A 13738-nucleotide genomic window follows, 5' to 3' on the forward strand; every position below is an offset into this window, starting at 1 on the left:
CCAGAAACCAAGCCACCTTTGCACGATGTGTATGCATGCTGGTAGATGGCCTCATTTTGGCTACTCGGACATGATTTTATGGGCTTCCTTATCAGAACGCTGCAGGAGCCGCCAGCACCAACGCAGAGGGTCCCTTTAGTTAATCATTCTAAGAGGAGACCGGATCACATTAAAATGATGGATCTGTGGCTAGAAGCTGCATTTGGAATCCCCTGCGGGGCCTCAGCCTTCCCCTCTAGCCTCTTATCTCAGACCTAAGCCTCGGCAGGAAGATGAAGGTCAGGCCTAGGGGTGTGGAAAGGCCCTCGAGGGAACTGTAAGCTCCCGATGTGCCCTCACCCTAGACCCTGAGCTGATGCTGAGCTGAGCTATCTTCCTAGGGTAAGCTGCTGCTCCCCTACCTGGGTCTCACAGACATCTCGGCGAGCCAGAATGAGACACTGCACTCATAATGTCATGTGTCCACATCACTAAAATACCAGATCTTTCAGCGGCCACCACCCATCCTCCTCGCAGCAGAAAAGACAAAGCTCACTGTCCCCGCTTCCTGCCTGGATATGGAACCTCACCTGGTAAGAATGCAGTAGCGAGCACCCTGGAAAGAGGCTGTCCACATCTCTATCATGACTGTCTCGGCTTTCATTTGGTGCAGGGTGCCCGTCAGGGGCTACCGTTAAATGCAAGGATGTCCTGGAGGGCTGGAGGACAAATAACTGGAGAAAATTGCCTCCAGGAGTCCAGCACCAACCCTCGCCCACCTCTGTTTTCCACTTGTGACTCAGAAAGATTTATGGTGCCTCGCGGATGGGTCATTCTTGAGATAAAGGTCATAGATCTTGCGGCTGACAGAGCTCCCCAATCATTGCTTCAGGGAAACTTCTACAGCTGATAAATGAGCTGTCTCAAAGTCCCAACCTCGGGCTCTGAAAGGTCTCCATGGCTTAGGGTTTCTCATATATCCTGCAAGAGGGACATCCGCTCCCGACGCCAGGAAGAGCCAGCAAGATGGCGGAATTGAGGCTCTCGGGAGCCTTCCCTGCCCCACCTTGCCTGTGCTGTGTTCTCCTCAACAGATGCCAAGTACACAAGGAACATCATTCTCACTCCCTGACAAGGAGCCCAGGGTTTCCGAGAGAAAATAACCTTCAGGGAGGACACCAGAGGCTGAGACAGCAAAGCCCCAAGGGGACGTGAGGAGAGGAAACCACACAATTCTCAGAAGCTAGCAGGTCTGTTGGCGATGCTAAGGGCCCACCCGGTACCAGTTCTCTCTCTCTCTCAACTTTAATGCTGAGTTTGCCACCTGCCTCGCTTACACCTGCGACGCTGCAGGATCTATCTGTCCTAGGCCACTGGGGGTCTCTAGGGACGTTTCCCTGTTAAAGACCCTATCCCTTACACCATTCAGGCCGCTTCTTTTCCACGCCTGTTTGCTGATATGAAAATAGCCATGGGGCATCTACCTTGCAACATGCTAATAATGGAAGAGCAAAGAAAAGGACCCAGGATGTGATGGCGGTGTGGAACAATCAGTCCAGTCGCACAACTGAGCCCCTGGGCTTATGGTTATATGAGCAAAATAACCGGTGGAGTACTGCCCTATAGAGCAAGCACAATCCTGCCCAGTTGTCAAGGTTCTTATGACCAGCTGAGCAAGTCTTGAATTTTGCCTCTCAGACCTGTACTCCATTCCTATGAAGGAGATGACAAAGAATAAATGCCAGCCTAGACTCACATACTGTGCACAGGTGTGCCTTGAGCTTTTTCAGCCCTCAGCAACCATTGCATCAAGAAAGCAATCACCACATATGGCGAGCAGAGACATGATATGATATATTTTATATATATATATATATATATATATATCCACTGCCTCACGAGACTTCTGTGAGGACTGAGGGAGGCCTGAATGGTGTAACCTATTACTCGTGTGTTTACAAAGCCGTGTCTCTGAGTCATCAGTCAAAGGTCAAAGGTCAGATGAAGATGAGCATGTATACAAGATGTATACTTGATCTCAGCCAAAAGGACCATAAGTCTGGTGAGGGGAGGGTCTTTGAGAGTCTCATACCTCATGCGCCCACTCAGAGGGCAGGAGACAAAAGTGGATTACCGAAGTGAGAATTTTGGTTTCTTTAAAAACACACAGAAACTCTAAGAAGAGCTCACTCTTTTGGGGTGTGGGGCTGCTTCTAACTGTCCCACGGCAGCTGACTGTGATTTGTCTCGTGCTCTAGCAGGTGCGTGGTTTAGACAGCTGCAGGTGGTTTCTGCGAGTGTGTGATGTTTGGGATTCTGAGGAGCCTTCAGAGGGTACAGGAATGTTCCAGCTGCAATAAAAGGGGCTGGGTGGGCGGTTGGATGCTGGACGCTCTTGGTTGCAGTTTATTGAAGTTTGTCAAGTAATTGTGTGAAAAGATAGGGAAAGAGGAAACTAGACATCCTGACGGTGTAAATCAAAATTGTCCCCAAGGAACTCGATGCCCCTAATCAGCAGGAAGTAGTTGAATGATGTAGCAGCCCCTTTTCTCTCCTACCTAGACTTAGGGGGTTGAAAGGGTGGAAGTAAGGGGAACCAACAAACTAGCAAAAAAAAAAAAAAAAAAAGTCAAGTTACAGATTACAATACAGCAGTGTGAGATGGAGAAGCCTAGTGGGGCCGCTGCACAGTTGCTTCAGCTGGACATTGCTGTGAACAGCCTGTGAAGGATACCTAGATCATCAGGTCTCCTGCAGAACTGAAGCCTGACCAGGCAAGGCCTCCTAGTCCAAACACTATGCTACCAGACTGTACCTGCTCCTGAGGCCTGAGAGTCTGTCTTCTCCACTTTAAAGACTTTTCATTTTCAATTTCTCCAAGGTCACCAGTAGGTGTTTCATCCATTATCTCATAGATTGGGAACTGACCGGGAAACAAGAGACTGGCCCGAAGGTATCTGACCCCTTTGTGGAAAGCAGGCCTCGAACTTGTCTCTCCCACTCCTAAACCTTCTGCCTACACTGCCACACTGGCTAATCTCCACAGTTTAAAGAAACGGTTCTCACTCCCTCTGGTCCCCTTCCTGCTGAGCCTCTGCCCCTGTACTTTTAGGTAAGCAGCATCTCCTCTCTGGCTGTGCGTATGTCTCCATCTTTGTATCTTTTAAGGTTTCTGTCTCCCCCTGTTTCTTGTCTGCAGGAAAGGACGTGAGAGCCCTCATTTTAGCAGATAAGGAACCAGAGATGGCACAGAAAGTCCTCTAAGTAGCAAAGCGATGGGCAGTGTCCCCTTCCCTTTGGGGGAAGTGGAAGAGAAAGCAGATCTCTCTCTGGGAGTTTTGGGACGTGTCTGAGGTCCAAGCATTGATGACCCTCTATTCCAAAGAGCACCTGCAGCATGTGGTCACCCAGATGGGAAAGTGGCAGAACTCAGCAGGCAGGCTCAGTAGGATGAGCACGCCTAGATCTTCTCTCAAGGGTCTATTAACCCTTGTGGTGCTGTGAACTAGCAGGAAGTTATATGGTCACTGGTCTCCTCAAGGTGGGCATGGCACACAGTGAATGCCCAAGTTCTGTTCAAAGCACCTGCATCCTGGGGCCTCTCCTCAGACTGACTCCCAAACTCAAACACAGACTAGTGTTCTTCATGTGAGTCTTCACCTCTTCCTCACAATCCCCCCTTCGGACAAATGCACCCACTTGTTTGGGCCTCTCTCCCACCGGGACAGAAATTCTTGCTCTCTGCTCCAAGGGCTGTGATGAGGCTTGATCTCTCAACTCCCACTCATCATCAAGGGATAAAAGAAGAGAGGCCAGAGCAGAGACCAGCTTGGGGGAAGAAGGCTATGCAGAGGCTCAGCCCTGGGTATCTATTTGTTGCCTGCTATGAGATGGAGCCCCTGACAATCTGAAGGGGCCTGCCTAAGACCGCATGGTCTTTATCTAGAGGGATGTCCATGTCAGCAGACAGATAGCTCTGGGAAATTGTCACCAAGCTAAGCATTCCACAGGTCTGGGAACTCAGCTCCCAGGAGTGATGTCAGAATAGCCAGCCTTCTTCCCCCTCCAGGCCCATATCCCAGTGACTACCTAGCTCTTGTCCACACTCCTTAACACTTTAGAGGGACTGTCCCCACTAGGTCTCTCTGAAGGCCTCTGTAGGTCTGCACTGTGCTAGGGCCAAGTGACAGGAATCACAGGGACAAGTCCTTGTGCCGCAGATTCTGAAGAGAACAATTCCCGTCTGATTCTGTGCAGGGAACAGTCTGTCCTTTGCATACTTGAGACATGAGATACTGTACAATGGAAATGAGGTCCAGAATGTTTGCACAGTTCGGCTTTTATTAAAACGCCATGTACAGTGTGGAGAGCTGGAATGGACTGCTATAAAAATAATACATTTGGGGGAATGTTTCTCGGCTTTTATTGTATTGTTCATGTGGCAAGTGTTCTTTTCCATGGTGTATGGTCCCTAACATCCACGCAGAAAATACCAGATCAAGGACTTTACCCGTGCCTGTGTCCAGTCTGACGGCCCATATCCAGCAGAGAGCCAGAATATTCACAGAGAGATTCTCGTTCCATGCCTTGGGTTTTCTTTCAAAGAAGATATTTTACACATCATATACAAATTAAACAAGAAGTCCAACAAGGGTCCTTTATTACCACCAAAGTGGGGGGCAAATAATTTACAATCTTATAACTGAAGGCAAAAACAGCACAAGAACAATTTATTCCTGCAGATGCCGCAGCCCCGTGCGTTCCTGCTTCGGCTGCTGCTACAGCCCGGAGTCTCTGAGTCCCACAGTAAAGGCTGCACAGGGCCTCGAGGGCTGGATTACCCACACCGAGTAGCCTCTCCTGTCCCCATATGTCGGAAGTGCTGCTGGATTTTCTGCTTGCTCCGTAGATAACAGTGCAGCTGAACACAAGGGGCTTAAGTAGCACACACACACACAGCCTACAAAAAGCACTCTGATCTCCTTGCTTCCATTCATCAGAGCCTTGGATGCTCTGGTCCAACTTAATGGGTTTACTCAGCCTCCCAACTTGATCCAGCCCAGGTCAAGCAGGAAGAGGCATGGAGGCGGTTTAAATGGCACCTGTCCCCAAAATAATAAGTTAAGATTTAAAAAGAGAAACAAGAGGCCTGCGGCAGATGATAAATACACAAAACAGAACCTGGAATGAAGACAGCTCAAGAAAGAAAGAAAAAAAATCGAATGAAAAATCTGCTTAGCGCATTCTTCCCACGAGTCAGGACCAACCACCCTCCCAAAGAACGGCTCATCCGAAGTGATGGGAACGCAAGCTTCCCAAAGAAACAGGACCCAGTCAAGGAGGCCCTGAATACTAAAAACCTCCAAAAGCAAGGAGACACTGGAGAATGGGCAAGGTCTGCAGGATCCAGGCCACCTAGGGAGTGTGGGCCTGAGGGCCGGGCAGTAAGAACCATTGCCGCGTGGGCCAACCCAGCCCTGCAGAAAACAGATCCATGAGCACACAGAGATGAGAGACATAGTACGCACTGAGTCACACTTAACGTAAGTCCCTGGGAACTAAGAAAGGAAGCCCCGCGACGGGCGTCTTGGAAGTCAGTCACCTTCCTAGACCACTGAGGGCCCGGAGCTCAGAAGGGTTCTGCGACAGACAGAAGAGAGAGAGAGAGAGAGACAGAGAGAGAGAGACAGAGAGAGAGACAGAGACAGAGACAGAGAGACAGAGAGAGACAGAGACAGACAGAGAGACAGACAGACAGAGAGACAGAGAGAGACAGGGAGAAAGACAAAGGCAGGACAGCTCCAGGCGCACACTGCTAGGGGTGAGCGACACACAGAACAGCATTTCATTGTCATGGACGATAGAAAGCGATTCGAATGTCCTGGAAAACTACCTATAAGAATATCTACATTAAAACTGTAGCCTGAAAGCTATAGCTTCAATTTTACAAAAAAAAAAAAAAAAAAAAAAAAAAAAAGGCAATCTTTGAAAGGATCTGGCTCAGAGATATACAAACATTACACAACAGATATCAAAGTGTAACAGCTCAAAAAAAAATTCTGCTGAGGGGATATTACAACTGGCTTGTCATGAGATACAATTAAGAATTCTTATTGCATAGCAGAAAAATGAGGTCACTTCATTTGCATAATACTGCCTTTTTTTTTTCTCTTTTGGGATGGTGATGCTGTTGGGTACTTAGAAGAAATGACTTTGGAGTTCAGAAGCTGACTTCCGCTGTCCGAATCAGCATCCGAGTGGTGTCTAATCTGCTTCTAACCTTGGTTTAACCTTGGGTCTCAATTCCATTTTGTCACTTTCGTTAGGTTTCAGATGTGCCCCTTGGCAGGGCTGTATTCGCTAGTGTTCACTAGTGGTGGCTAGTGTCTGCTCTGCCAGGTGAGGGGTGGGAAGGCTCCGCCTAGGGCGCGCGCTAGACTAGCAGAGACTTGAAAGTGGGTCTGAGGTATCCGTGATGGCGAGACTTCTACCTGATGATGCAGCAACACAGGTCTTGGGGGAGGGTGGCATCTGTGGGCAGCTAGGGCAGGCTGGCTCTTTTGGTGACGACGTACCAGTGTTCTAGTCCCCACACAAAAAGGACACACGAGTGTGAAATGAGTGAAGCCCTCAGCAGCTCTGCCTGCAGAGCCAGCGCTTCACAGGGAGGGAGGCACAAAGTGGAACCCACAGCAAAAACTCCAGCAGAAACCGGGGCTGGCCAGCTTCCTCGGAAGGAGGGGTTCTCTTCAGGAAGGTTTATCATGACCCCTAAGTATAAAAGTCTGGGTTCTTGGTGGGAGTGGGAGAGGGTGGGTTTACCTTTCACCTGAAATAGGGTGCTTATGCAAATAGCTCACTAGGCTCTGATCCCCAGCCTTACCTTCACAGCTCACACCTCAAACAAGTCCCCAGACTTGCCTGGAAAGGGAGGGAGGGCGTGGGGAACGCACTCAGTGGTAGAGCTTTCTAGTGAAGGCTGGGCTTCACAAGTGGCTCCCCCCCCCCCCCCCCCCCGCCCCTGCTCACAGCTGGGAACCAGAGCAGCAGCCAAGAAAATGTTTGCATCCCTCCCTTGGGAGACCTTTCTTCTGGGTCCCCCAAAGCTGGCTATGCTAGCTCCTTCCTAAGGCTGTGAGCCATCTAGATGTGGTGGTTCCTAACTCCTGCGTAACATTAGAGAGGTTCACCCTCATGGAGGGGTGCTCAGTAAATACTCAGTGGCTGCCTAGCTGGGGAGACGCTTCCAAAGGCAGAGATGTCGGACAGGGGGCGCCCCCCTCTGACGTCAGGGGAAGCTGAAACTCCGACTCCTGCCTATGAGGCTGTTCTCCCCTCCCAGGGCAGAGATTCCAATACAAACAATTTGTTAGCTTAAGAAGAGTTTAGTGCTGAGGTTTGTGGGTTGGGGGTCGCGGGGGGGGGGGGGGATAAGTATGTGTAGAGGCCAAAGGTCAACCTTTAATGTTGGTCTGCAGGATCCACACAGTTTGTTTTGCAAGTCTCTCCCTGAGGCTGGAGACTGAGACTTTCTGGTTAGCCTAGGATGGCTGTCCCCACAAAGCCTCAGGTATCTCCCAGTGTCTGCCTTCCCAGCTTTAAGATGGGCGTATGAGGCTGTACCCAGAATTTTTTTTTAATGTCAGTGCTAGAGATCAAACTCATGCGCCTAAAGTAAGCACACCCCACCCCACCCCCCAGCCCTAAATGTGCTTGCTTCTAAACACTTCCAACCACCACCCCGCATGCTTGAAGTTACGTTTTTTAATAGTCTTGATCTGTGGCTGAGCAGAGCTTTCCTGAGGTGCTTTCATTTTTAGAAATACAAGCGTCTTCGAAGAAGCTCTCCAGTCCAGGGTCCACTACCATTTTCTTTCCCAAAGGGAAAGTTAAAAGGGGGTGTTTCGGAGGCTGGGGAGAAGATACAGACCCTGGACTAGGAGGGAAGCAGGACAGAGGGAAGACATGGATACAAGCATCCCTGACCGTCCTCACAAAGTGCCAACGGCCAGAACAGCCAGTGTGTTTCTTAGAAGCCAATCATGTCCTTCTGAGTTATATATGGCCACTCCTGACCTATGGGCAAACCTATCTCTGGGTCGAGTGGCAGGGTGACCTTTCACTTATCCTCTGACACCGTGGATAAGTAGGCCTGCATAATACGCTATGATAAATTAAGTAGGTGCCCTGAGAACAATCGAAAGCAGGGTCCCACTCTGAGGCCGCTGTGGGTAGATGCTGAATCCATGTTGCTTTGGTGTCTTCTGTCTGTCTGTCTTTGCTTGCTCTCATTCTTCCTTGCTTTTTTTAAAGATGTATTTATTCATTCATTTATTTAATGTACACGGGTACACTGCAGATGTCTTCAGACACACCAGAAGAGGGCATCGGATCCCATTACAGATGGTTGTGAGCCACCATGTGGCTGCTGGGACTTGAACTCAGGACCTCTGCAAGAGCAGTCGGTGCTCTTCACCACTGAGTCATCTCTCTAGCCCCATCACTTTCTTCTTTTGCTTGCTTGCTTCCTTTTCTTATCTGTTTCTCTCCAGTGTTTTTTCCTGGGGCTTATCTGAAGAGTTTGTTTTCCCTGCTGAGAAGGGAAAAAAATCTTCCAAATCTGGAATTCATGACATCAGGTCAAACTATGAAGGCAAAACAGTTCTCATCCGCCTCCTAGAGTCCAGTCAAGGAGGAGGCAGCGGCCCAGGGAGAGGCCGTGGAGCAGCTTTGAGGAAGCCCCTGCTCTTCCACACAACCGCAGTAGTCAAGTCATGGTCCCAGACGTGGTCGGAGTGCTGCTTTTGGCTAGTTCTCTCTGGACCTCCAGAAGACAGCATCTGTAGTCATCTAGGGCCCATTGTACGAGTCCAAAAAGTTGTTTGTAGGAGTTTTAGCATAGTAAAAAGATCAGTAGTAAAGAAATCCAGTAGACACTCACACAGGTCCAGCCCCCACTGAATGAAATGTTTCACACACACACACACACACACACACACACAAAGTGTTCCCAAATGTGCATGCCCTAGGGTGCTGCTGGGGCTGTCAGGAACTCAACTGTTTAGGACAGAATCCAAAGCACCTTGGAGCAATAAGAAGTGGGTCATCAGTGTCCACATGAAGAAGAAGGAGGTTGGTCTGCTGAGACAATGAGGGTGGTTGTCGAACCACGGCAGAGCCTCCCAGCTCCTCTCCTCACTTGCTGTGGTCCTGTTGCCACGGGCAGTGGCCTGCAGCTTCTTCCCCTACCTCCTGGCTGAGGGAGTTTGGGTCACAGGGATTTGTGAATCACAGCAACACCTACCATGAAAGGAAAAGTCACAACATTAGCCCCTCCTAAGTTATTCAGAGTCCCCCTAAAGGAGTCCCAGGAAGCGGCAACATCCTAAGTCACAGCCAGTGGGATCCTGAAGGGTCCCGTGCTACCTCGGCTACCTCAGCCAGCAGCACTGTTTCTGCGAGCACGATGTGAGACAGTGCATGTCACCAGCATCTTCCCATACCACCCCCTCGAATTCCCATTTCTGATACGGCTCACCATCATCGAGCTGAGACCTTCTCCCAGTGCTCAATTCTTGGACACACACGCTGTGCGTCACTGCTTTAAGGAAACGTAACCACGTTGAGGTCCTGACTCTGTAACGCAAGCCTCACTGTAATTCATTGAGGCTAAGACAGTCAATTCTACACATCTAAGTCAGTTCTACTATCGATGCCAGCCAGTGACAAACTTGGCCTTCTAGCCTGCCAATCCGAGTGCCTGTGGCCCCGCCCTAGCCCCTGAGCCTGCGGGACAAGCCTCCTGTGCTGTGATGAAGGCATGCCGGCTTCTTTCTGGCTGGGAGTGAACCTTATTCTTCCTGGTGGGAATTGCTACCAGGCAGGTTTCTGGAACCTGCTACTAAAATACTAGTTCAGAAAGTTCCCTCAAGTGAGCACGTTTGCCGAAATTTATTTTAATGTATTACTACATTACTACAGCTATAAAATATTCTAACTGAAGACGCGATTGAGGGAACACACCCTAAGGAGCAGAAGGGATTGGAGACATTTTGCTAAGACATCCACTGCTGATTCGAGGCTAAAGATGCAGATGAAAGAGCGATCATGTGAGGAAAGGCAGAACTTGACTCCAGACCAGAAGGTACCCACCTGGCCCTAGCAGCCCCACCTAGACCGCAGACACTTCTCCCACTAAGTAATACTTTTCAAAAGCTGGCTCTCGTAGTGTCTTCGGTAGAGTTTCTATACAAGCTTTTTTTTTTTTTAATTAGGAAAGAAATATTCTCTTGTTATGGAAAATTTGGAAAATTCAGAATAATACAATGGAAAGGTATTTTATCCCTTCATACAAACAGAACAACCATTATCTTTGTAACCCTTCCCAGCTTCTGATAATAACAACCAGAATGTGTTAGCCTGTGGTGACTCACACCAGGCAGGCACCATGCTACAAACTTTACACGAAGTATCATGTTTCATTCTCTGAAAAGCCCTCAGAGGCTCAATCTAATTGTATCCCTATACACTGGACAACACAGGTCCAGTCAGACTCAACGCCTGGCCCAGAGACCAGGGCTTGTGGCAGATCTGGGATTTCAGTATCCATTTCCAGAACGGACAACTCTTCAAACTCCCTCTCCCTCAATAAGACCGGAGCAGTCAGCACACTAGGCACAGACTACCTGAGTCCTCCTTCACTCTAACATGTCAGGCATGAGCACTTCCCCAGGACCTTAAAATCAAAGGAGCTAGGGAGGCGCTCAGAGGAGTTGGAGGAGGGGGAAGTGTAATCAGAATATATAGTATGAAAAGAGTCAATTTTTAACTTTTAAAAAGATAAAAAAGCACCCCCACTAAATAAACATTCCACAGAATATTTAACTATTTCCCTGGTGTCAAACATTAATTATTATAATTTTCGGGGAAGGAGAGAGGATACTGTTACAAGCAATGCCCAGATTAGTAATACAGGCATTAAATCTTTGCACATCAGACCTATTCCCTGGGTTTTAACATAACCCACTCACTTGGTTGGCAGGTTTGAGTACAAAACAGCTAGATTGTCTCCTTCCCACCAGTTCCAGAGGGGGCAGACAGGCTTTTGAAATATTTAGCACATATGTGAAATCTTAATGGGTTCAACTCAACCCAGGACTTCTCATTAAAAAGGAGGTGGAGCCTGAGGAGCCCACCCACTTCAGTTAACACGGAGGTGGGGCCTGAGGAGCCCACCCACTTCTCATTAACACGGAGGTGGGGCCTGAGGAGCCCACCCACTTCTCATTAACACGGAGGTGGGGCCTGAGGAGCCCACCCACTTCTCATTAACACGGAGGTGGGGCCTGAGGAGCCCACCCACTTCTCATTAACACGGAGGTGGGGCCTGAGGAGCCCACCCACTTCTCATTAACACGGAGGTGGGGCCCGAGGAGCCCACCCACTTCTCATTAGCACGGAGGTAGAACCTGAGGATCCCACCCACTTTCTCATCCTACAAAATGCCCTGTGCTTCCTCTGTGGCTTCCGGGAAAAAGGTGGTGATTCTCCTGAGAACAGAGTCAGGGTCACAACATTTCCAACATCTTAGAGAAGGAAACGTAAGAGTGTGCGGGAAATGCTTCGAGGAGGGGAAAAAGTAAAAGAAATGCATTGTGGGTGTGGGGGCGGGAACGTCCTGAAACCTAAGCAAGATGGAATGGCTGACCTTTCTCTTGGGAAACGGGTAAGAGGAGAAGCGCTTGAGCCAAGATGTTTGTAACACCAGATCGTGATTTTTAAATATTTGGGATAACAGAGTACACATTGTGTGTGCTCAGTAAATAAATATTTAGTCCACATGCATCTACATGTTAAGAAGCTAGGCCTGTATTTCTCTGCTTCAGGGGATCTCTTACCTCAACAACATCTCTTGTAACTCTTGGCCCGGAGCTACACTCAACTTGGCACCACATTCTCTCTGCCAGTCTATCCATCACTGTCCAGCCTTTTTACTCAGCCCTGGACTGGGACGTCATAAAGGGGCGTGGCCTAGATAGACTGCAGACCAGTTTGAAGTCTTGTCTTTGGAGCATGCTTATTAGCAATGTAATGGCCTTTGGTGATTACTGACAGTCTCTGGAATTCAGCTGTGAGATGCAAGAATGCAGTCCAGTGCAGCCTGAGGGCTGCTGAGGAGATGAGAGGGAATGTATGCGCTGTACCTAGCACACTGGCAGGGAGTTACAGTTGGGATACGGAACAGCCACTTCGGGCACACGTGTTGAGGGTTTGGAGCCAGTTGGCCATGCTATTCTGGGAGGTGCAAGAAACTTTAGAAGGTGGAGATGACACTGAAAGGCACTTGAACCTGACCTACTCCCGCCTCTCTGCAGCCTGGCTGCCAGGACCCATTCATTCTCCCACACACTGCCTGTACTGGCCTACAGGTTGAGTCTCACAACCACCCAGAAACAAAGTAGCCCAAAGTCAAAGGCCTGAAATTCCTAAAACTATGAGACAAAATAAGCCCCTCCTGACATGTAAACACACACATAAAAACACACATGCACAAACATATACATACACATACACTCACATACATTCACACATATACACATACATATACACACAAACACATACACACATATATACATTCCATACATACCATACTTACACAAACACATACATCTACATATACATATACACATATATACACAAACATATACACATATATACATTCCATACATATCATACATAGACACATATACGTACACACACATGCAAACACACATATACACACATGCACACATACATACATACAAACATACATACCATACAGACACACACACATATACACACAAATACATACACAAACATGTACACACAAACACATACACACATACATACATTCCATACACACACACACAAACACACACAGTTCCTCTCAGGAACTTGTCACAAGAAGAAGAAAATAACTAACATAAGAAGTGCACTACCAGAGGCAGCTTGTGTGTGAGATTACCCAGAATCCAATTGAGCCATGTCCCACAGACAGGCCCGACTGCCATCTTACAGCTGTTCTATCTTAAAGCACCCCGTTCACATCTCATGCTAGCCTTACACAAGCTCTGGTGTTTCCACCGTGCAGGCAGACCTATGCTCTCCTACCTACATGCATGTCTCACTGTGAACCAGGAGTGGCCAAGGCAGTCACAGCTCAGGTCAGGCAGAAATGATCTTGGAACACTACATTAAATATCACCTCTGTCAAGGGGACACAATGAAGAGGACATGTGGTCGTGTGACAGTTATCTGAAACTGCAGGAGGCTTTAGGTTCCCAGCTAAGCAAGCTCCCATCCCTTCCAGTCCCTGAAGCTGAAACCCACTGACCTGCATAGCTCCTCCCAGTGCTCATGTTGGTGGGCAGCAGTGTCCACTTGTCTGTGACTGGGTTGTAGTACTCTACTGAAGCCAGATTGCACGATCCGTCGTCCCCTCCAACTACGTACAGTAGCCCATTCACCGCACAGACCCCTGGGAAACAAACAGAAGTCACGGGATCAGCGGGGGAAAGTCAGACACCAGACCTTATGGGAAGCCCCGTGCCCCGGAAGCTCTTTCCTCCAGTTCCTGTTGCATAGCAGAGCCGTCTCTGTGGGTTCCGAGGGTCCCCCATTTCTAGAGAGGCTGCTTTTCTCAGCAGGGAGTTTTCATTACTGTGTGGTCCTATAGGCCTCCCCCCCCCCCCGCTGCCCCCTGGCCACTCCCACGTGCCAC

General features: G+C 48.9%; 1 protein-coding gene across 6 annotated transcripts in view; it reads right to left on the reverse strand.

Moving 5' to 3' along the window:
• Positions 1-4300: 4300 nt before the first annotated feature.
• The window catches only part of Klhl3 (kelch-like 3), a 123252-nt gene continuing 113814 nt past the window's right edge, over positions 4301-13738 (reverse strand). For 3 of the 6 annotated variants that reach the window (XM_006517010.4, XM_006517011.4, XM_006517013.4), the window contains exons 14-15: positions 13352-13495; positions 4301-9279 (exon numbers count right to left, since the gene is read on the reverse strand). In XM_006517010.4, coding sequence (XP_006517073.1) covers positions 9251-9279; positions 13352-13495 — 173 coding nt within the window. In that variant the 3' untranslated portion in view covers positions 4301-9250. The remainder of the gene's footprint in view (positions 9280-13351; positions 13496-13738) is intronic. The other 3 variants (NM_001368868.1, NM_001368867.1, NM_001362415.2) reach the window with 1 other exon arrangement.

This window comes from Mus musculus, chromosome 13, assembly GCF_000001635.26.
Source record: "Mus musculus strain C57BL/6J chromosome 13, GRCm38.p6 C57BL/6J".
Lineage (NCBI taxonomy): Eukaryota > Metazoa > Chordata > Mammalia > Rodentia > Muridae > Mus > Mus musculus.